Source organism: Carassius auratus, chromosome 15 (assembly GCF_003368295.1).
Source record: "Carassius auratus strain Wakin chromosome 15, ASM336829v1, whole genome shotgun sequence".
Lineage (NCBI taxonomy): Eukaryota > Metazoa > Chordata > Actinopteri > Cypriniformes > Cyprinidae > Carassius > Carassius auratus.
In genome coordinates, this window is record NC_039257.1 from 10,544,964 (window position 1) to 10,570,906 (window position 25,943).

The following is a 25,943-nucleotide window of genomic DNA, read 5'->3' on the forward strand; positions in this document are numbered from 1 at the left end:
CAATGCCAACATTGGCCCCATTTTCTCCAATCATTACTGCTAGACATCCTCATTACTAAAAGAATCCTAGAGGAAGTGACCTCAAGACTGGGTGGTAACTGCCAAGGTCTTCTCTTTAGTGGTTCCAGCCACTGCAAACTGAAATTTGACCCCAGATGATCTTATCCTCAGTGGTTGTTTGACAACTGACCAATGTGAACCAGTTGTCATCTAAACAGTGATCTTGTCCTGTAAACTTCCTCTTTCTGCCACTCGCCACTTAAACGTGGAAAATGGGCAGATTTCTACATGTCCACATGAGAAATGTATAAGGAAACTGTTAAATGAGTGTTAATGGGTTAACCACAGCTCATTGAGCCAGTCATATGTTGGCTCTGCTCAAGGGTACAGGCTGGCACATCTGGGTCACTGTTACAGACAGACAGACCCTCCTCCTCAATCACAGGATGTGATTCAACATCTTGGATTCCTTAAGATACACACACACAAACAGATGAAATGCCATCCATTTATCAAACCTGTCATCAGCTGCTAAAACAGTAGTTAATCATTCTCAATTCATCTGATGCTGCTCTCATTTTGGCATGAAATAAAACTGATAAGAGGAAATGATTATTTATAAAACAATCTTTAGACGTTAAAATATGTTCCCAAATTCGTAAAACTCACAAAAAAGTGCTTGTACACTACAGTTCAAAACACTGGGGTCCACAAGGTTTTATTTTTAAATTAAGCCTACTTTATTTAGCAAGGATACTATAAATTGATGAAAAAAGTGACAGTAAAGATTTCTTTTTTAACTTTAATGTTACCAAAAAAATATTAAGCTGGATATATCATAAAGCAGCATAAATATGAAATGTTAATAATAATAATAATTTCCTGAGTACCAAATCATCATATTAGAATGTTTTCTAAAAGATCATGTGAAACTAAAGACTGAGATGATGCTTAAAATTCAGCTTTGCCATCAGGAATAGACATTTTAAAATATATGAACTGTTCTAATGTAATTTTTGTTACACTAATTCTGATTTTAAAACGCAATCTTAAGACTTTCAAAGTGTAACAACTGCACAGTGTATGACAATGCAACAGATTTCAAGCTTAAAATTTATTAAATGTAAAGGCAATTAAATACATTACGCACAGATTTATATTTATTATTTATTACAGAAAAACATTTATTTAAAAAAAAAAAAGAATCATGGTATATAAAGAGTATATAACATTTTCAATTCTAGTCAATTTTATTTGTATAGTTCTTTTCGTTATAAATTGTTCCAACTCCTCGGTTATGGATGCATTAAAGGAAGTGTGACTACAATAGAACTAACTTCTAATATAGTTACAATACAACTAATTGTGTGTCTACGATGAGGTGCCAGACAGGCTGTGTAAAGTGTGGATTTGGGGATAAAGAGCAGATCCGTGTAGGGTTGCTTGACAGCAGCCATTAGAGCTGACAAGTAGAAGACATTTTAAAGCCACAATAAAGGTCAAGAAAACTCTGCCATGATCACCACAATTCATCTTGACCCATTTTACCATTCCACTTCAACCAATTTAAACATAACTGAGACGCGTTTAGATTTTGCTAACGCAGAGCATGGTTATCAAACCAGCACCAGAAGTGTTTAGGCAAGCCTCTTTCTAGCCACAATCAGCATTTGTTTAGCAGCCAGGCTAATTCTGTGCGTCTGTGCTAATCTTCGTGGAATGCAGGGGAAATACTGCTGCATTTACACAACTTAAGGAATTTAGCTGGTCCTTCACCCCTGCACCAGGTCAAAGGTCAGGAATGATTTTAACGGCCGTGAGCGCATCAGGGTCCAATCAGAGGTTATGCAGAGCGTGGGTGGGTTCTGTCTGTAATGGATTCACTTGAGTACCAAACACTGTATCAAACTGACAGCCCATTGGATGGAAACATACTGAACTTGTGATATTACATAAACGCCGCTGAACCAGCGGTTCCCCATGAAGCGTGCCAGCACATGTGAATTCCAGTTCGAGAGCGCTCGTTGGACTCAGGAAACGTCCGCTTGGAAAGAGTTCTTCTGTTCTAGGAAAGAATCTTCCCGATGTTTTGAATAACAAAGGATAATTGTATCACAGTGTTTATTCAGATCACTGTCGAAAGAGCATATCCACTAGTCTGATTGTTTGTGGAGGAGTTTTTGCTCTGAATGTGTCCTCAGACGAATAAAGAGTATTTGAACTGTTTTGGCTCGACTTAAAATGTCAGGCTGCTGAACTGGCACAGGGTCCAAAATGACAACACTGTTTTTTAAGCCAGGGACTGTTCCGCTCTGAAGTTAAAACCACACCACAGTGCCCTGTTCCTGGAGCCCACTGCATTCTGGGACAACTCCGCTACACATAGCTGTGGTTACAGTAATAGAGTGAGACGCAGCAGAGCTGTACACTTGAGGTCTCTCAGTTAGAAACACATATTAATCAAATATTTTTATTGATTTTCATTATTATACGACAATCTGAACACATAAACATGCAGAACATTCTTCTTAAATTGCATATTTCACACAAAAACACATAACTACAAACAACAAACAAATACACACACCTTAAAAGGGGGCGTCCAGATACGATTGATTAGTGTCCCATAAGAATTCAATGCAAGATAAAAAGGGCTGCCAGACCCTGGAAAACTTCAGCCTCAGATGGTATACTACTTAAGGTGCTCAAATTTAAGATAAGACATCAACTCTACTACCCAGTGTTTGTGAGACGGTGGCCTTTTTCCAACTGAGAAGAATCAGGTGCCTAGCCAATAATGAGAAAAGGCAATGATTTCTACTGGATTTGCTGATAGGTGCACTTCTTCCGGCACTCCCCCCAAGATGGGAGTCAAGGTGTTAGGGTCCAAGTCTTTGTCGCATAATGTGCTGAAGATTTCTATAGAAAAACATTTCAACATATGACTCAGGTCTGCTGGTTCCAAACCTCATCTGGGGCAAGATGAATCTGACCCGGATACATCTTAACCAGCCTTCTCCTGGACAGATGGAGCCGATGAAGCACTTTGAATTTTAAAAGTCTGTCTAATATATACAGAAGATGATTGTACCAATTCTGTTTCTGTTGACCATGCATGTCTATTGACTGTTTCTGATATTTCTATTGCCAGTTCCTCCTCCCATTGCCTCCTTATATGGTCTAGAGATGGGGAGGTCTTTCTTTGAATAACTTCATATAGAAAAGACAATATACTGCTGCGAAAAAGGCCCATATTTAACAACTCATCCATCCAGCCCCCTGCAGGTTGGTTCAAGGAAGGAGAGAAGTGTTTTTAATGAAGCTACGGACCTGTAAGTACCTAAAAAAAATCTTCTTAGCTGTTGGAATTAAATATATATGCCATATTTAAAAGGTCCTTAACAAAGCTAATTAACATGCTATATTAATACAAATATAAAATGGCATATAAAATGATTTAGAAAATAAATTAAAAATAAAATGTTATATTTAATTATAAATAATTGTGTCATTTTATATTTGTATTAATACAGCATACAATATATGTAATAATAATAATAATAATAATATGTATTTGCATTTTATGTAATACATAAAATAATAATAATAATAATAATTAAATATTATAAATTGTATATAATTATATTAGTATATGTCTATAATAATAATAATAATAATAATAATAATATTTGCCCATACAAATTAAGAATATAATAAATACGCATCAAATATTTTTTTCAGTCTGTTTGAATAGGATAAACATAAATGGAAACTCATTGCATATTATTATTTTTAAAAAATCCATCATTTAACTTGTTGCTATAGCATCTGGTAAGTCACATTACAGGCTTCTTTCCTTAAGGTTATTCTGGAGGTTTCTGTCTCCATTGTGTTTTCTAATCAGAGAGTCTGGCACTTTCTGTTGAATGTTTGTATTTCCTGTGCAATACTGTGCTGGAAGCTTGAGAGGAAATTACATAGAATGTGACAGCACACAAACAACTAGTGGCTTACCGAAATGTATGGCTCATCTCAATTTCCCTTAACCCAAAAACAAGGATCCTCGGCACTGATCTGCGAGGACCTTTGGAAACACCCATCGAACCTCATTCATCCCAAACAAAGCCACAATTACCATCATAATTGCATTTCGCCACCACGCGGCCACCAACCATCTACTTATGTCTGTGAATAGGCTCTGATGAAAAGGATGCCTTTATCAGACGACTGCCACATTATTATGCAGAGAACACAAGACTCTATTAAACAGAAGGCGCCTTGCGTCATCTGTTTTCCACAGCATCTCCAAGCATGGCAGAAGCTCTGTGATTTAATCCATCAGTAAGATGACACACGGTCTCGATTCTCACTCAATGACAGCCTTTTGTACACATGTAACCGACGCATATAGCCACCATCTGGCATTCAGGATGGTTTTATGCCAGCGTCTACTAAGGCCAAGATGCTGGCACTGAATCTGGCATAACCGGCCACTTCAGGCTTTCCTCTAGGAAAAAGCTGAAAGGCACCAAAAGTTTTCATCAGTATTTAATCAGCAGCCATCAGAATGGAATTGCAAAAATTTAATGGAGTATGTTTACATGCACAACTATAATATTTACTTAATAACCCGTGTAAGGTCATGTAAACACTTCAAACTGTGTTTTTTTATCAGGTCAAACAACACTTAAAGTGGTCTGTATATGAAACTAGCACAGAATACAAAATGTAAAAACGAATACCAGAAAGTACAGAAAATAAAATAAATAACAGATAACGAAGGAAAAAAACGTAAAAAACAAAATACATAAAACAAAAAACACATAAATGAACCTTAAATAAAAGGTAAGTTATAGCAGTGAAATAAAAGATAATGTAAACACTTAAAATTGAGTTCTTTTATCAGGTCAAACAACAAAAGTTGTCTCTATCAAAAAACACAAAACGTAAAAGCATTACAAAAATGAAAGAAAAAAATGTATTAATAAATAAACCTGTGAAATCCAACTTAAAAACAACATGCTACTTATCTTGCTAGTTGATCACAGTGGCAGTAGATCTGTCATGGAAGAAACGCTTGCTACTGTGCCATCAGGCATTCATTGATTGGCCTGGCTCGGTATGCCAACCACTGAGGTAACCACAATATCCAGCTATTGAGTAAACATCAAATACCAGCACAATCCCTGAACCCACGGTGCAAGCTACTGCTGCAAAACAAACACTGAGAGACTTTATTTGTTTTTCATAAAAGAGTAAATGAATCAGTGTGCTCTGTTACTCCGTTTGAAGCTGCCCTCAAGTGACCACTGGGGGCTATTAAGGGTTTTGCTTTGTAATCATTCTAGGTTGGGTTAAAGTGGCATGCCTGCGTCATAAACAGGAAGAACACCTGCTGGTTTCTCAATCCTGGATGACAAGCATCCCTGCCAGAACAGAGGAACTTTCTGCCCAGGCTGAGGTATAACCGAGCCAGTCACAGCATGCTGAACTTCCTACTTAACACCATCAGCGTAAATGCTCTCAGCTCACAGACTTGAATTAAAAGGAGCATGAAAAGGAAAATGGGAACAAAAATAAATAAATAAAAACTGGTGAAAATTAAAAAATAATTATCTAAAAGTAATTTACTTTAAATAAGTGAATTGCTGTTACAGGGGTTCTGCCAACTGCTGTTTTAAACTTTAAATAAAGAAAAAAGTTAATATTTTAAAAAAAAATTATGTTCATAAATCTAGTTCTTTGCCGAGATAATCCATCCACCTCACAGGTGTGGTATATCAAAATGCTGATTAGACAGCATGATTATTGCACAGCTGTGTGTGTGCCTCAGGCTGGCCACAAGGGATGGTTCGATACCAGAATTTGGGCTTCGGTACGATACCAGAAAGTAATACCTTGGTATTGATACTCAATCGATACCATAAGTGGCAAATTACCAGCCTCAAAAAATAATTGAAAGTAAAAAAAAATTAAAATTAAAAAAGGGATGAAAAAAAGTGAATGCTCATCATTTTTAGGATTTATTATTCTTGGTTAATGTTAGGTATGTGTTTAATGCATAGAGTAATGTTAACATGCAAAACATGCATTAGTAGCCTACATTTATCATTTATAAATAATCATTACACTACATTAATAAGTGCTGTAATGAATTATAACAAATTCTTTTTTTAAGTAATATTCTAAATCACGTTATTATTTCTCTCTCCCTCAGATTGTTTTCAGATTTCAGACTCAGAAAGGCAAAGAAAACGCTTTAAATATAAATCTCTCTCAGCTGCTTCATATTAGTGGTCAACAATGTGGCAGAAACATTCTCTTCATATTATTGACAATAAAATTAATATAGCAAAACTGTTCTTTTGAATCAACTCATTTCATTCAAATTAAATTAATATTTGACTGTTTGAAAAGCAAGTGCAAATAGGTGACCAAAATGTCACTGGTTCTATCGCACATGTTAAGCCGTCTCCAAAGGCGTTTCAGAGAATTTGGCTTTACATCGGTGCGGTGTTGGCACAGTGGATAAGACACATGCCTTTGGTGTGAGAGACCCGGGTTCGAATCCACTCTGAGACACCAATGTGTCCCTGAGCAAGACACTTAGCCCCCAGTTGCTCCAGAGGCGTGTGACCTCTGACATATATAGCAATTGTAGGTCGCTTTGGATAAAAGCGTCAGCTAAATGAATTAAAGGGGCGGGTGAAATGCTATTTCATGCATACTGAGTTTTTTACACTGTTAAAGAGTTGGATTCCCATGCTAAACATGGACAAAGTTTCAAAAATTAAGTTGTATGTTTGAAGGAGTTTTTTTGTTCCAAAAAAACCTCTTCCGGTTTGTCACAAGTTTCGGAAAGTTTTTTTTTAGTATGGCTCTGTGTGACGTTAGATGGAGCGGAATTTCCTTATATGGGTCCTAAGTGCGCGCTCTTCTGCCAGATATATAAAATATATAGCAAATATATACAGTTTCAGTACATACCACATAGCATACCGCCTTTGCTGATGCTGCTCTTGTTAAATTTCAGCCTCTGGATCTGTGTCACAGCTTCCACATGCTCTCAACTCAAAAGCCTACTGGCGCTCGTGATTCTTTTGCTCCGCCCACACGTCACGCCTCTAGGCGCTTGTGTTTTTCCGGGAAAAATCGGTACAGACTATCTTTCTCTTATAAATATAATAAAACTAAAGACTTTTTGGAGTTATGAAGGATGCAGTACTACTCTATAGGTACTCAAGATTAACAGGATATTGAGTGAAAACGAGCATTTCACCCCCCCTTTAATGTAAATGGCAGTGCAAACGACATCCAACCATAGTCACAACCACAGACCACATGTAACCACAGCAGACCAGGACCTTCACATCCAGCATCTTCACCTCCAAGATCGTCTGAGACCAGCCACCCGGACAGTGGCTGCCACAATCGGTTTGAATTACCAAAGAATTTCTGCAAAAATGTCTTAATTCTCAGCTGCAATTGCAGGTTTACAAACAGAAACGGCGACAAAGAGGCAAAACTTATGGACTACAGCTTTAAATATTTACATGTTTTAGCTCTTATTTTGTCATTTAATGTTTGTTTTTATACAAACTATAAAAAAAAAAAAAAAAAAAAAAAACAAGCATGGTTTGTTATTCAAATTGTTATATTTAAACAAAAAAAAATAAAAGATTATTATTATTTAGATAGTATAACAGTGCGTTTGTCCAAAAAGGGATTCTTGCTCTGAAAAAAACTCTTGGACTAATGATAATTCAATTTTAAGATCACATTAAAAATGGCACAAACAACCGTCTGAATGCCACACACGCACAAAAACAGCATAAGTAAAAGCATTGGCCTGAGCAGGTAACAAACAGCACAAGGACAAATGTTTGCATTTTGGCAGGCCCTTTCATTACGGTGCCGTGTCATGTATCACCGCTGCTCTCAGCACACAAAAGCCTTTCATTAAAGATGACCGCCCCATACTCAAAACATGGCCACAGTGTTGTTGGGTTTCAACAAAGGCTGAAGTGCTCCTACCGGAGAAACCATTTAGAAAAAGTGCTTAATTACACACACAATCCTATAACTCATGTTCTCAATTTCCATAAGTCCCATTCTTTTCCACCCTGTTCCTCATAATGCTGCATTCGTGCTCTGACTAGCTCTTTCATTATTCAGTTTGCCAGTAGCAGGTCTCTTTAAATAATTGAAATTGGCAAAGACGAAAGCAGTATGTCAGGGACAGAAAGAGATCCTAAAGGACCCTGCAGTGCACCCTGAAACCTCATAACCCACTTCAACCAGACCACCAAGCCTCGCCCCTGCCCAAAAATAATGACACAACCCAGCCCCTGACACTCACATGGAGCACTGCAGGCAGATGGAGCAGATCTGACACTGGGCGGTCAGTGGGGATGCTTGGGCTGGTGCTGGTAACCCAGTCCGCCTTGCGGAGGCTGGCGACTCGCATTGTGGGTAATGGCTAGCATGTGTGAGGGTGGTTTTTCCTCTACCCAGAGTGCACTCATTCACCTCCTCCAAATCTCAAGTCTCATCACTCCACCATAGCACCTTTATTTTTACAACTAAATATTTGGAATTCAGAGGTGTGTGTCTGTGTGTGTGTGCGTGTTCAATTCAGTTATTATATCAACTTTTTAATATATATGTGTGTATGTGTGTGTGTGTGTGTGTGTGTGTGTTCTTTACAAGCTGTTTTATCTATGTTTTTTCCATGGTGGAAACACTGATTAAATGATTACATGAGTCATGAAAAAGTCATGTCTATTCATGTTAAAGGGATAGTTCCACCAAATTTTTTTTAATTCCGTCATCATTTACTCACTCTCATGTCATTCCAAACCTTTATGAGTTTTTCCTCTTATGTCGAACATAAAAGAAGGTATTTTAAAAAATGCTGGTAATCAAACAGTTGATGGTTCCCATTGACTTCCATAGTATTTCACTACGTAAGTCAACGGGGACAAAAACACTGTCATTTTTTACATTTCCGCGTTTCTCAGCAGCGGAAGTCATCATAGTTAGGTAAACTTCATAAGCAGATAATAGGAGAGTACCACAAATATATTTTTTGCATTCCCATTTACTCAAATAGCAAAAGAAAAAAACTACACTTAACTACAACTAGTGTTTTCAAGACTTAAGATCAATGGGATAAAAAAAATTGAGAAAGACTTATAAAAGCAGTCAAAACAATGAAAGAGAACAATGTCAAATTTACCATCCCTCCCATAAACTCTTCATTAGTAACACCCTCGCATTAACGCTAACTAGTTTTTTTGTAGTTTGATACAAAGGTGATAAAATACAAAGTATAGTGTTATAAATGTACATACATTTTAAAAAATCTAAATATTAAAAACATGAGGCTTTACGATGCTGATGACCACGCATCATCACAGTCTTGTAAAAAGGTTCACTGTTTAGCTCTTCAAAAATCTTTAAAATATCTTTAAAATAAACTTATACAGGTTTGGAACGACATGAGGGTGAATAAATGATGACTAAATATTTGGGTGAAGTATCCCTTTAATTTGGTGTTATAACTGGGTTATCCATGTTGTATGCACCAAACAGACACTGAAACCTTAATTAAATGTCACCGTTTTGTTCAACTATTTCAGTCCTCTAAAATTGTTTTGACTGACAATTTATTTTTGGCCAAATCTAACAAACTATAAACCACGACAGTAAATAAATAAAACAAAAACAAAACCGGTTCAGGCATGAGCAGGTCTTTACACTGGGCGTTGGGCCTGTACGGTCATTAACGCTTACTCAGCAGTACACGTTGTCTGTAAATGCTAAAACAAGGATTTCCCGACTCGCAATCACTCTCACGGTCAATGGAACATCTGGAAGATAATCCAAAATAAAGCTTGTTTCCGTATTACACTGCTTAACAGTGGCTTATCTCTGTGGGGAGGGCCTTCCTCGATTACAGATGGTGGCGTTTTCCAACAGTGATGATAAAGACCTCCGTTACTGGGGTAGACTGGTGGAGAATGGTGTTCGAGAGATGCCAAGACTCACATCGCTCCCTCCCTTGACTGGACGCTCTGATAAAAGGCCTTTTTGAGGCCTCTCCACAGTCCCATGATCAATGGTAAGGGAGTGATGTAGTGAGCAGCATCCATAATAAGCCATTGAAGCCAGCACAGGATATCACTGACACGCAGCGCGTTTAATTTAACCAACACGGCCAAGCGTATGAGTCTTGGAACAACATCCAGAGAGAAACAATAAACCATGAGCCATCAGGAATCACTGGTATTTCAGCCCAGACCGCAACCACTCTGGACTGCATGGAAAAGAATAAGCCCGGGGCAATGAGCATTCCTTTCCCTACGCTCTCTTCAAATTGCTTCTATTTCCAGGGGGTTATAAATTACAATTTATAGGACAGAGCGTCGGTTAACAATTCGTGAGGCTTTTTACAACAAATTAAGTCATGATTGAATGGGGTTTGATTCGGATCCTGTGTATAGGATTGCTAAATAAACATTCTGTCATTAATACTCCATTCGTGGCCAAATGAAAATGCATGTATGGCGTGCTGCTGGATAAACCCCAGGAGAGTCTTTACAGATATATATTGCTGTGAGAAACCACAGCTTTAGATGCTGAGAACGGTATGATCCGGCAGCCTCAACTACATCCAGCCTGCAGTAAAAACAGCTGAGCTGATACATGAGAGGCTGTGGGATGTGGAGTGGAAGGAAGGAAAAAGAGGGAAATTCTCCTCGCAGAGCCGTACAGAGAGGCCTTTCTCCGGGCTGGGGTCACAGCCAATCACAGGCGTTTCACCAAGGCCCTGTGCTGAGTGGGCCTGACCATGCAGCACATGCAAAATGTTAATGTGTTTAAAGTGGGCTTTCAATGGAGCTCTCTGTTGCGTTTCATCTTGGGCTGTACCAGCAGAGAGACCAAACTGAACGTAGAAGTAGGACTTTTATACACATACACTACCATTTAGGGTCAACAGGATTTTTATAAAGATTATTCAGCGAGGATGCATTAAACTGATTAAAGGTGGCATTTAAAATGTTACAAAAAAAACCTATATTACTTGTATATAAAAAAGATTTCTGTTCATCATCGTGTGACAATGGAGACTGGAGTAACTACGCTTCAACGTCACAGGAACACTTCATTTTAAATATAATAAATCTAATTGACCCCAAAATTAACTGACAGCAAATTTGAACAGCAGTGTATGATAAACGATCTGAATTATTCAACATACAACACATTTTAGAATAATGATATCCCAACACATTTCTAATCTGTGAAAACAAATAAACATGGTTTATGGAAAACATGTTTTTTTTTTTTTTTGCCTGAGCGAGACATTTAGCATTTTCATGAAAGAAACTATAAATTAAGTGGCTATTAGCGAAACATATTTCTGAAGACAAATTAAGAAAATTATCGAAATGTTATAAAATGATCATTTTGCATCAAACAAATCCTAATGCACTTCACAACCCTGAAGAGTTAAAAAGCGGTCAGGAAAACAAGTGGATGGATGAATGGAAATCTTCATGCATCATGCTTTTGCTCACTTCCTGTTTTACAGTATGGAGAACGAGGGTAGACAGCATGGGTGGGGTCTTACTGCAGCAGACCACCACGAGACCAATTTCTCATGACATCGATGAAAGGTCCATCCTGACAGGAAGTATCACAACTCTAATGAGCCCCGAGCCTGGGTCAAACTGATCGTCTCGTCTGCCCCATTCTGGTCGATCCCCTTCCTCTGGAGACTTCCTGACTAATTGTGAATATGGTGAGTGAAAAACCAGGTGGCATGAACATTGAAAGTGCTACTTCACATGCATTGATAAAAAAAAAAAAAAAAAAAAACTTGTGAGGAACTGCACTCTTTTAAGTATGCATTTAGAGGAGATTCACTGTCATAGTACCCAGTCACTCTATAGGCTCTAATTAAAAAAAGGGACCCTCCATCTGTCATGGCAGGGCTGTACTGAATCAATGTTGGGTATAATCGGTTGAAAAGAAAAACTTGATGTTATGTAATCTGTAGCTGTTAAAACAACATTCCACTGAATTGAACATTCCCATAGAGGGGACTCAAGCGTAAAGATGAAATATGCTGTTTTGGCCCCACCTCTTTCAATCTGACTCTGCATTCTCCAGAGACCCAGTCGGGAAGTGTCATGTTTGTTCCAAAGCAAATTCCAAAAATACCAAGAAAGGAACTTTAGGGAGGAGGAAACATTTCCAAGCCAATCATAGAAACAAGTAATGAATGCAGTTCACTTCATGATCCCCTTAAAGAGACAGTTCACTCAAAAATGAATTCATTGACTGTCTATTTGCACTTTCTTCTGTGAATTACATTAAAATAAAACACTGGTAAACAAACAAATCTGGACCCAATGATTCCAATTAAATTTGTAAAAAATCTCAAAATATCCTTTGTGTCCCGCAGAGGAAGGAAAGTCAAACAGGTCACATCTAATCAGTGTTTTATGATTATTATGGATAAACACAAAATATGATTGTAATCAAGTTCTTTAACCCCCCGAGAAAAGAAAAAGAAAAAAAAAGTATGATAAAAAACAAAATATACCCACTACTGAGAAAAGAAACAATGCTGAAGGACTACTGTAACACGTCATCTTATTCATATGGGAAGAATGGCCATTTCAATTACTTACAAGCTTATCTCAAAAGATGTGACAGGCACAGAATGTAAAAACTGGCTTTTTATCCCAGTTCCTGTGTTAGGGCTTCCTGAACACACTCTATTACTTCCCTCACATCACACTCCTGCCTGGCACACCCAGCATTATGACACATGGCACTCTGCCCTAAAGGTCAGCAGTCAAATTAGAGCTGGATTACTGTTGGGGAGTAACTAACTGTAGTGTGACAAAATACTGCATCGCCCTTTTCTGCCACGTTGTGTTTTACACACAGCTTTACAACAGAGCGCCCTAAATGCAAATACACTCCTCTTAAAACATACATAGCTTAGAATATCTGATTCACTTCTGTAAATCAGTTCATGCCAAAATTCCAGTAAAAAAACTAAACTGTATTACTTATTAGTTTTCAGTTGACACATTTGATATTGAGAACTAACAATGAATAACAATTGTTTACAACACTTCTTAATCCAAGTTAATTAATAAATATAATACAATTTATTGTTAAAGAATGATAGAACATGTTTATAACATGTAACATTGCTTTATACATTTTTGTTAGGTTTTTAAGTTTATGATACCACATTATTTTGAAGCATCGAAAATGCATTTTGGTCCAAAAATAAGAAAACCAAAATGTATTTTCGATGCTTCAAAAAATTCTAACTGACCCTCTGATGTCACATGGACTACTTTGATGATGTTTTTCTTACATTTCTGGACATGGACAGTAGACCGTACACACAGTTTCAATGGAGGGACTGAGAGCTCTTGGACTAAATCTAAAATATCTTAAACTGTGTTCCGAAGATAAACGGAGGTCTTACTGGTTTGGAACGACATGAAGGGGGAGTTATTATCGCCATAATTTAGATTTTTTGGTGAACTATCCCTTTAAGAAAACGAAAATGCTTAACTTTAGTGATCAGAAATGTTGAAAAGATGGAGATAAAATGAGAGCCAATCAAATCAGGATAGCTTCCTGTACAGATCTCATGGTCTTGTGGAGTAAAATAATAAGGTAAGAGCCAAGAGCTACAGTGCCTGTACACTCTGAGAAGGGTTCTTGGTCATGCCTCTTAATATCAGCAAAAAATTACAAAACGGTTGGTTATGTCTCTAAAATCTGATATTGTGTGGACACATTCAATGCCAAAAAACAGCCAATGGTTGCTATACATGCACCTGTGACTGCATGCTTTGCAGACATTGTTCTTACAGAAAAAAAAAATTGTAATTAGTAGTAAAAAAAAATGTGATTAGTAGTTTGAAAAAGTATCTCATAGCTTATTGTTTTAGCAGAACCTTTAACACTGAGTACATCCACAGTGAGGCCAAAGTCCTCATGGGAAATAATGACAGTGATTGATTTTTTTCCCACAGCACATCCATTATAAAACAGAACCCAGCGCAAATACATGGAGGTCCTGAATGATTTATGCTACATCAAACATAAATGTTTCCCCAAAACACATGCTAAAATAATATGTGCAAAAACGGAAAAAGATGAGCCTTTAAATCTTGTTTAAGAATCTGAATTGAGTTCACACAATAAAAAGTCATATTATCCATAGAGTGGGAACTATCCATCATCTTTGGTCGGGGGCCTGTAAGATTTCCAGCCTCTAGGATTTCTGTGGTTGTTATTTTACATATTGCATATGAAAAACCTAGCTTGGTAAAAGTGCTCCCGGATCTCTCAGAAGCGATGCCAAAGCTGCAGAAGTACGAGAACCCACAGGCAACAAGAGAGAAAGAGAAACAAAGAGATGGAGGTCATAGAGGGAAGAGAGTGGGAGCATTTCAGCTGAAGAGCAAGTTTTGGAGTTAAAATGGATGTTACCAAATTACAGAGAGACAAAGTGGCCAAATTCACTTAATTTATCAAAGGTGTCTCCATTCGGGTACACACTCCAAATTCAAATCATCCTTCTCTTAAGTATTAAAGTGTCCATTTTTAGCACCTTGTAAGAGATGAAGAGGTGTTTGCCAGGGTTATGAATTGAATGATCACCTTTTAAGGGGACTTCGATGCCCATTTTCCAAAAGTTGGTAAGATTCTTTGGGTCTCCATGTAAAACAACATCCTTATCATCTTATCCAAAACCAGCGGGCCTAAACAGAATGACATCATACTGCTAATAAAATCAAAACGGCTGGATAATTGTAATCGTGAACGTATTTTGGGGATTAAAAAAAAAGAAGAAGAGAATGGATTTTTATCAGTGGCTATGGTTGTGTTCACACACTGATAAGACACATTTATATGCAAACATGCAAAAGTTAAATTTGCATCGGATTGACCCTTTAAATTCCAAATATGAAATGAGTTTGAATGGATCCAGCAAACAGGATTGCAGTAGGCTACTGCATTTTACACTTGAATGTAAGGAAAACATATACATAATACAAAGAACCAAAATAAAAATAAAAACATTGTCATTGTTAATTAGAAAAGTTTTTCAAGAACAACTGAATGATCAATAGAGTTAACACTAGAGAAAGAAATAGATTGATAGAGCGATCAATAGATAGAATGGTAGAACAATACAGATAGAACAAAATAGAACAGTGGATTGAAGAATATAGGGAATGAACAGTAAAACGATATTCATAATGATAAAACAATACAGACAGAATGATAAGTTGGTGGAATGAAAGAGGTTGAACAGACAATAGAACAGTAGAAAGAATGATAGACGATGATCAGTAGAATAATCAATAGAGCAGAACAACGAAAGGTTGAACAATCGATGGATAGAACAGTAGAACAATATAATGAACTATAGAGCAAAAGAATGAGAGCGCAAACAATAAAACAAGAGATATAGGCAGGCAGATAGATTACAGTTAAGTAAATACATTTCTCTTCCTGCCATTCCAATTTAACTTGATGGTATGAACTTAAATTTACATTTACACTCTGAACTGTAAAAAAATTAGTTCTTCAATTTTCGGCAGCAGCAGAAACTGGATTTTGGAGTGTTATGCTCTAAAATACAGCATTCAAATGTGCCTCAATCATTCAGCGAAATGTGGCATGTGAAATCTGGCATGTCTTCCACTTTAGTCTACTCTAAGTGGAGAAGAAGACAAGTACAGCAGTGTGGTGCAGAATGTCCCTGGGGTGCTGTGGGCCAGTCCTGCGGCAGAGACAGGGCCATACTGGCTCCATCTATCCATACAACAACACTATGCTACAATCCCCATGTGCTAGAATTTACAGACAGTGATTACAAAACCATATCGCAAAACTGACATTTAGGATTGTTTATCAATTGTGATGAGTAGTACGGTGATTAGCAAAATACAACTTATTTAAACATTGTTAGAAGTGTGTGCAGGAGAGATTCCCATGAAAGACTGGTATGCTAATGAAAGCATATTTGCGGTCTTGATGCAGCCTCGATGGAGTACTAGTAATGATGGACCTCTGAGGATTGTTAACTGTAAAGTCATGCTTTCACATTGCCTGTAAAACAGCATGATGGGACATTAAGGCTGGGTGTCAGAATGTCTGCATCAATCTGTGTGTGTATTAGGGTCTGGGGGCATCTGGTGTACAGCTGTAACTCATCTGCAGATAGTGTCATGGAGTGCAACCTTGCTGGAGGTCAGTCGTGCCACCCATGATGATGCTTTCACAGACACTTCACTGCAGCAGAGTCAGCGAGAGCTTTTAGTGCTGAAGACGCTGAAAATTACTTAAAAAAAATCCATCGGGGTCTTTACAAGATATCATCAACAAATAGCATTTGCGGTTGATTACAACAAAAATGTACTTTAACTCCTCCCTTGTTATCTTGAAAAGAAAATGAAGGTTACTGTGAGGCACTTGCAATAGAAGTAAACAGGGTTCATTTTTAAAGGACTGAAAAAGCAGAAGTATGAAGCTTACAATGTTAGCTTGTTAAAGCTATGCGTTATTTGAGTTGTGAAGTAGATGAACTCATTTTTAAAGTTGCTATAGGGTGTGTTCAATTTTCATGGAAACAAAGTTGTGAATATAAAGTTACACAGAAAAGGTAAGCATGGTATTTTTTTCACACTAAAATCATGTTACTGTCTGTGGTGTTACTGTTTACTAATACTTAAACTTTTATATTAAAAATGAAAATCTTGACTGCAGCTATAGCTTAAAATAAAGTATTTAATAATATAATAGTAAACTAAAATGCATATCATTTACGTTTTGTGGTACCATAATACCGAAATTCATTCACTTCCATTGTAAGTCAGATTTTCACTTTAAAAAAAATAATAATTTAATAAAATTATTTATTATTACTTATTAATTGCATTCTTTTTCATCAATATTATGCTACACATGCTGTCTAATGAATTAAACTCTACTGATTCTAAATTACTGTTGTATTAATGATATTAACCTAATAACAAATACCAAAATAGACTGTATTCTCATTTCACTCCCTAGATTTGTTGCTTACATTGGGACAGCCCTAAAAAATGTCAGACTCCTTAGGAAGTGCACGGACTGCTCAACTAGGGAGACGACTAAGGCACACCCTAAGTGTTGGACTTCATTGTCCAGGAAAGTAAGTGCTTTCAGGCCTACTTGACTTGACAGAGACCATCTGACTAGACTGAGAGCTGAAAATAGACAGTTTTTACCTGTTTGTTTCAGCGGGGTCTGTACTGTCCCCATTCTGGCTTCCTCACACCCATCTCAGGACATCCTGGCTAAACTGGTCAATGCCTAGAAGAATAGAGGACTTCCTGTATGTTCGCTGTTTTCTTCTAAGGAATAGGGAACAGTAGGAATAACATACCATTCTTTAGCCACTCCAAAGACATTCCTGCAATGAAGGGGAAGTTCCTTGTTGCATTCTTCGCCAAACTCAATTACAAAAGAACATCAAAAATATTTCCAACTATCAAAATAGCGTGTGTATTATTAGTAATCAAATTACCGAGCAAAACTAAAGAACAGTCCTTTGGTCTTTTGACTACAAAACAGCAACACCGAGCCATGAAGATGTAGAAAGTAAAAGGTCAATCAAGACGTTATCTTAATGAAGCAGCAGAGCCCAGCTGTGCCTGTTGGATGAGACTGCCGTGAACTCCATCCACTTGGCTTTTGTTTGCACTGGGACATGATCGTTTTACGGCTTGTCCTTATTTGGATTAATGATAAAGCGTTGCTATTCGTTTTCTGAGACAAGAGGACAGAGAACGGCTCCCACTGCTCAGTGAGGCCCACAAATCAGTGCGGCACTCCAGACATCATCATCACAGACAAACACAGATCCTTCACAGACACGTGCTACAAAACATGACTACCCAAGACCACACCACACCAGAACAAAGGTCTTCACTTCCTGTTTGTCAAATATTCCATTCCAAACTCACAATTATAATGAGGATGTACAATAAAATAGTTCAACTTTAGGAAACATGTCTCAAGACACCCACATTTAAGTGCTTTTTTTTTTTTTTTTTTGTGCTTCACATCACAAGTACACTCCCTAAAAGCTGCCTAAATGTTGATGCCAAAGGTAGGGCCCTATTATTTCCGCAATATGGAAAATGCGGTCAGAATAGTGGAATCCAGTAACACATTTTTTTTACTGTTTAACGCAGAATGTCATGAAATTTGCCAAATTTTAGATGAATACTTAAAACAAAAACAACAACAAAATGGTTAACTTAAAAATATAAAGGTCTTCACAGGTAAATTTGGTTTAACTTGAAGAAACTGCGACTGAAATATATTACTTAAATGTAATGATAGTACTACTACTACATAATAAAATGATTATAAAAACAGAATATTTACCAGAATAATGTGGCTATTTATCAGAATTTATTTAGCAAAAAAATGTAAACACATTATTTCTGATTTTATTTAAATAATAATAATAAATTATGTTTTAATAAAACTCAATTAATTAGATATGCATTTGATTTTTACAATTTAATGAAACCATTAAAATGCATTCTAGAACATTTATGGAAAATACAAAATTTGGTCAAAATAAAACTGAATTTGGGAAACAAAAATAAAACACATCAGGGACACTTATGAGTTACACTTTTCATAGATTGCTGTTAAATTGTGCAAGTTTCATGATTTCAATTAACTAGACATTCTTTTTTATTAATAAAATCGAATTTAAACAAAAAACTGAATCCAGAAAAAAAAAACTATATGGAAAAAATAGAATTCAAGAAAAAAAAAACTACATTGAGGATAAAAAATAAATCTGATTTCATAGAGCCTTACAATGAAAGTGAAGTGAAAGTGAAGTGATATTCAGCCAAGTATGGTGATCCATACTCAGAATTTGTGCTCTGCATTTAACCCATCCTAAATGCACACACACAGAGCAGTGAACACACACACACACACACACTGTGAGCACACACCCAGAGCAGTGGGCAGCCATTTATGCTGCGGCGCCCGGGGAGCAGTTGGGGGTTCGATGCCTTGCTCAAGGGCACCTAAGTCGTGGTATTGAAGGTGGAGAGAGAGCTGTTCATGCACTCCCCCCACCCACAATTCCACCCGGCCCGAGACTAGAACTCACAACCCTTCGATTGGGAGTCCAACCCTCAAACCATTAGGCCAGGACTTCCCCACACATGGGCATCTGATAAACAGGGCTTCTCGGGAAATGACAACATAATCACAAAATTTCTGAAATGAAAAAGAGCCTTGCTATTTTAAAGATATTTAACAGTTAATGGAGATTTTTTTATGAACCATAAGAGACTGCTATGCCTCTTAGAACAAAGTCCATTCCAAAGGTCCATATAAAGATTAAAAAGCTTGATTCATTTGGATTTCCTTTTACAATCTCTCTCTATGAAATTCAAAGGTTTGGTGTATTGGACTTTCAATGGAGATTGACAGAGATATTTTTAAGTGTCATTAAAAATATCTTCAATTGCGTTTCAAAGATGAACAAAAGTCTTTAATCTTTGATGAAAATGACAAGTTTTTGTAGAATTTGGAAGTGATAAATTCAAGAGAAGGACACTTTCTTCCACATGAACGTGGTTAAAATAGACATTATTGATATTGAGATTTTTCAGGTGATATTTAGCTATCAATAACATCAATATCACATCACTGCAGCCACTTCCACGTACACCCTGCCAATCCTTATTTTTAAACAGCTTCACGACAAAAGCAGCTAAAAATGAACGCTCTCAGAGGACATATTAGATGTTCCAGACAATGCCTGTAGCACAGCTTGCCAAAAGACGATAGACAGTGGGGCACAGAATACAACCACTGACCTGAGGCCATGTAATGAACCATAATGACTACAGCGGGATGGCTGACTAAGAACTATGCAGCAAAGCAAATCCCGCTTGTTTGTTGGTAAAACCCAAAATAGCACAGCAGACCCACTCTGGTATGAGAAGGAGGTGCTCACCAGCAACCAATCTGCAGAAGCACATGATGAATCAGTTGGTTCTAATTGTTACGAGACGGCCTGTTACCAAAAGGGCAAGAATCACTCAAAACTAAGCTAAACAAATCTTGAGTTTCCTAGAAGTGCTGCCATATGATGCTGCCACAAATCTGGCCTATCAATGAGAGTTAAGACTATTCCATAGGAAACAACATTAGAAAGCCTTTCACAAACATGTGGTTCTATAAACAGGCAGGGCTGATGATCACTTTGTTTTTCTAAGCCTATTACAGCAGAATAGTGCCATTAGCCAGACGTTAGTGATTGAGCTAAGATTTATTAAAGACACAAATGCTGAACCTGAGAAGCAGGTCCATCCTTACTGTAGGCTATACAGCTCATTTTCTATAGCTCACATTCAGTTCAGCCTGCAGGAGTACAGCTGCTCTTCACCTGCTCTAGGCCATGACTGACGACAAAAAGTCCAGGGTCTGTTTCAACAAGTACAAAAACACTTAGGACTCCTTTTAAACCCTCTTTATTCCTCAACCCAAATGATCATGTGGTCAACACTTACATATGTAAATTTTGAAGCCAGGGATTCATATTTTTTCTTAACAAAGGCACTGACAAAAAAAAAAAAAAAAAATCTGTAAATACAACAGATGTTTTCGATTTATTTGACTTCATTTAATTGTCATTCTTAAGCTGTAAGAATAGCTGTTTGAGCAAGTATGTGTTAAAGTGTCTGCAGTCATATGTCTGCAGTCAAAGAGTTTCTGAAGGAGCTGAAGCAATTACTCAACACAGTTTAGTTATACTGTGCTTATCTCCAGTGTAGAAAGAAATGTTAACAAATTGGACAGATGCAAAAACAAAAAATGACTTCACACAGTGTTAACAGCATTTTTTGTTGACAACAGAATTGTATCAAATACAGATAAAAGAAGGAAAGCTGTTACATGTGTAAATAGCAGATCTGTTTAGTCTAAAACGGGTTTAATGAGTTTCATGTCAGAAAATGGCTAATATCACCTAGATTATTTACATTACATACCCCCTAAAACTGTAACCAAACCTTTTAATAAATATTAATTTTGCATTTAAGCCATGTAATTAAATAATTTTGTAATTTAATTATTTAATAATTCAATTTAGTGGCTGATATATCGATCGATATTTGAAATTTTTCAAATATAGGCATTGGCCGATAAGCTTTTTTGATTTGCTGATGTGTTTGAGGCGGGACTTTTATTTGGATGGCGCGGAGCAATAGATCGGCTTTATACTAGCTACGGGTCACCCTGCTCTATCGGAAATATCTGCATTGGCTGTCAAAAAAAAAACTATATCGGTTGGTCACTAATTAATTTATTTTAATGGATCTCATTTAATATTTTAATAAATCATTATTCAATAAACTCTATTTGTCAATTTAATTGGTCATCATTGCATTTCTATCACAATCTTGTAAAGCAACAGCAACATTCTCCTGAACCCTTAAAGGACTGTGAACCCCATGAAGAAAAATGCAGTTGCTGCAAAGGGACCATTTAAATTCATAATTGTCAGCAAACTGAAGGGAATAATTATTAATCAGCCAACACCTTCCTTCCCATCAAAAACACATTGAATGATTCAGATGCACTCTGATTCAGTTTCAGAGCTCACTTGTGTGTCACACCTCTCTGTTGTGTGCTCTCATGTTTCACAAACAGCCAGAGAATACCTTTTAACAAATTATCTAGGTCTCCTAACTGCATGTTACTCAGCAAAAGAGTATGTACTGTTTTCCAAGCAAGCAAACAACACTGCTAGAAAATGCTAGATGCTAGGAATCTAATTAGTATAGTTATCATAGAGTCTTACATAATGCCCTCAGTGGTTACTGTAGGAGGAAGCTATGCAAGTCGTCTCAGCATCAACATGTACAACTTGGCATGACAGCAGGCCAGATTGGATCCAGCCAAGTAGTGGCACACATGCTAGTTAATAAAAACCAACCTCCACCCATCCTAGAGAAAATAAAACATTTACGCCAAAGTGCCTTTCTTATCTGTTATCCAACAAGGAAGCAGCGCATAACACAACCGATAAGTTTCAATGGTTTCCCTCCGTCAAGGAAAAAACGAAAGAGCTGTGCCGCCCATTCAACCCACTCTTCTGACACAAGAATATGTGCCTGACCAGCATCAACAGCAAGTGCAATTTATAGTTACATACCAAAATTAAACTGTGAACTGTGTGCTGATGCATGTGAAATTTCCATGCGGAAAATTCTGAATTTAATGTCGCACTGTGTCCAACTATTACACAACAACTGCAAAGAAAAACACAAACAGAACTGTTTCAAAGCCTGTCATTAAAGTCATCGCTTGTGGAAAGCTGGAGGAAGAAAAGATTCGGTTAGACACATCGTGACAGATGTTCATCCTGGAAAGGAATCCGCTTCCTGTTGCACAAGAACATGTTCATCTTAAATGATGTGCTTGTACTCTCGAGAAGAGCCAGTTGGCTCCACATGTGTAAGAGCTGGGCAGGCTTGTGGGGAGTTGCCTGGAAAGACTGTGATCATGAACAAGAGGAGAGAGAGAAAGTGTGGACTTACGTCAAATGCTTCCCGCCGCAGCCCTTCGGTGTTCCTCAGCCAGCATCGGCTCAGCTCGCTTAGCTCCAGGATGGGCTGAACTTTCAGCCGAACCGTGTCGCCTGATTGCCGAATCATCTCCACGATCTCATCCCTGTTCTTGTTCTCCACATTTCGCCCATTGATCTCCACCAGCCGGTCTCCGGGAACCAACCCAAGAGCCAGGTCCTTGGTACCAGCGCCTGGTTCCGCAAAGTGGACCACTCTGCGATATACACCTCCATCCGTGCCACGGTCCAACATGGTGGTGCGCCGCAAGGAGAACCCAAAATCCCCAGTGTTCCGCCTCTGAAGAACCAGTTCCCGAACTTCCGGCGTCTGTGGTGGCACAACCGCAGGCAACCGGAGGTCAGCTGGAAACGTCTTGTCCACAATCTCAGGAATCTGCACCTTTTTCCCAGTAGAAGGTTTTTGCTGATGATTCTGGAGACTTGGCTTACGCTGGGGGTCAAAGATCTTGCTTTCTACCTGTGGAGACGGGGCAGCCGAGTTCTGCCCAGAAGGTGTGGAACCTTCGGATGGACTTTCTTCTTTATTCCTCTGAGAAAAGGAGAAGCGCTTCATGATGGAACCCATTTGTGAGTTCTGCATGGCGAGGGAGCCGAATCTGGCCGCCCGCTCCTTAACAGAGCTCCGGTGGCCATCTTGGCCGTAATCGCCCTTCAGATCGTCACTGGAACTGGCCGCGCTGAGCTGATCTGCATCCAGAACCATGCTGCTGCGGTTACTGAGGCCATCCGACTCAATGTCAGTCAGGTTGAGCTCAGTGCTGCTGGCGACTTTAATAGGTATCGGGTTCGAGATCTCCAACTTGTTCTTGGAGTCCCGTTTGGAGCTCCGGTTGAGGTTGAAGAAACCCCGTCTCATGCTCATCTCATCCAGGCTTCGGAGCTCAGCCGCTGACATCCGTTCCCTCCGGTCTCTCTTGTCTTTTTTCTCCTTCCTGACGCCATCCTTCTCCTTGTCTTTTTTCATCAAGTTGAACATACTGTCCCCAAATTAGTTTACGTTCCACTACAGAAGCACCAATGTTTTCACAAGAAAGCGATTTTTCCATACAGAGACAGAGTGGCTTCTTTACATCCAGAACGGATTAATTACGGCTCCCTGGAAAGAGAAAAATAACATAACGTCAATAATTGTATAATTTTTCGTGTTTCTCTTCACAATTAGACTCTTTTAGATGCTAGTCAAGTCATAATTTCCTACTGAGCTACAAATGCCTAACAATATGCAAATCATTTTGTAAAAAAAAAAAAAAAAAGCCAAATTATGTAGAAATCACTGAGTGGCCTTCACACAAGAAACAAACTTCTGTATCATGTAGCATGACAATATTTACCAGGGGCCCGTTTCCCAAAAGCAACTTATGCTCACATAATACACCCCAGAACAGTGTAATGCAATGAAGATACTATATTATTTCACTATAAGAATGTGAAACAAACCGGGTTTAAGGCATTAGGGAGGTTCTATATAAGCCACGGGCCTCTAGCATTCCTATTTTCCCACCAGCGGGAGACTTCATCATCCAAACAAGTTCCATTAACTAGGGGCCAAATTCTTCCCAATAATACAGGAAGGCAATTCAGGCAATTCTTCCCCATAAAAGGCTTTATGCAAAGCATGCTTAATGCAACATGATACTACCTAATACTACCTCATCTACTAGTACATAATTTGAGTTCAACATTAAAATACAAATGCAAAAAATACAAGTGAACCCTAGCTTGTATAAACAATTAAGGCACAAACATTAATTATGATAATAATACTACTAATGCTCAGTGCATAAGTTATTCTCATTTTCCTTAACATCAGTCTCTTTATAGCACAGATTATAAACTTCATTTTTGTCCCCTGACGTGGGGTTTTGAACATGCTCAGCATGTTTGAACTAGCTTAAAAAAGATAGTCTCCTATTAAAAAAAAGGTGCTATGGTAATCAGTTTCCAAATTCAACAGCATTTATTTAAAATCCAACACTTCTGTAAAATAAATGTATTTGCCATGACTTTTAAACAATGTAAGGCATCCTTGCTGAGTAAATAAAACGTATTGACCTTATCATTAGACTGAGTAGACACTGTGTTATGTAAGTTTCTCTACTTTTAGCTGGTACAACAATAATTGTGGTAACATTGTATTCAACTATACAGTCATGCCAATAACAGAAAGATTGCTGAAAGCTTATTTTAACCGACAGAAATCAATCGTAGTGTTAGCTATGCAATTTTGGAGACCTTTGTTACCATTGTCAGTTTCTGTGAGAATGAATTTAAGGATTAATTTCAATAATGCGGTTCATAAACAGATGAACCTGCACTTGACCGTTGACATGAAAGCAGTGTGAGGGCGACTATATTACAATATAACGAGGAAATCTGTTACAATGTACTGTAGAAACCTGCGGTTTGCTTACAATGTATCATTGGCGCATTAAAGACCAGACATATACAAACCAGGCGAGAGCCACTTTGAAGAGAAGCACTTTAGGAAAAGAAACCCTCGTTTATAAATGTGCCCGTTCGGTCGGTGAACCGGAGCAGCGAGAGACTCGTCATTCATCTGCGGCAGGAAAGCCAAACGCTAACGCTCAAGATCAGCCGCTAAGCCTTTAAATTAGCTGGACACGAACTGAGGCTGTTAAACGCAGACCACCAGAGTATACAGATTTTATCGAGAAACAACCGAACCTATAAACCCGCAAGATAGCTAATGAACAGGGAGTGTAACAATCCTCCGGCTACAGTTAGCATGAGTAAGTGGCTGATAAGGGTCCTTTCTTCGCCTGTATGTCCAGGAGCGGACTGCTGTTGATCCCACGCTCACATCCCTGACATGAGATTTTACCTCATGGAAATTACCCGATATTATCTCGTTTACGGAATTTTAACATAAATGTATATATACATAAAAGTCGTCTGCACTCACCGTTGTGAGATATCCAGTTTTTGGCAGGGAACGGTTTTGTTTCTGTTCGCTCTATCCTCTAGATGGGCGCAGCTGAACGTGAGCAGGCGAGCACTGTTGTAAATATATAGTGATAAAGGCGGTAGGTTGGCCTCATGTTGCTTATTGTTTAGTGAGAAGAAACGGCGACACCTGCTGCATGCGTTAGGAACTACAGCTGCAGAAGTCAATGCCGTAGGAATTGATTGGAATAATAATAGAATAATAACAACCTATTGTCTCGTTTTGTTTTTGGTGGCCATAAGCTGT

The 25,943-nt window shown here is 38.0% G+C and overlaps 1 protein-coding gene across 4 annotated transcripts in view; it reads right to left on the minus strand.

The window, feature by feature from the left end:
• The window catches only part of myo18ab (myosin XVIIIA b), a 100,668-nt gene extending 74,895 nt beyond the window's left edge, over positions 1-25,773 (minus strand). For 2 of the 4 annotated variants that reach the window (XM_026282283.1, XM_026282282.1), the window contains exons 1-2: positions 25,656-25,773; positions 22,683-23,828 (exon numbers count right to left, since the gene is read on the minus strand). In XM_026282283.1, the coding sequence (XP_026138068.1) occupies positions 22,683-23,708 (1,026 nt within the window). In that variant the 5' untranslated portion in view covers positions 23,709-23,828; positions 25,656-25,773. Of the gene's footprint in view, positions 1-22,682; positions 23,829-25,655 lie in introns of those variants that run through there. The other 2 variants (XM_026282285.1, XM_026282284.1) reach the window with 1 other exon arrangement.
• Between the last annotated feature and the right edge of the window lie 170 nt (positions 25,774-25,943).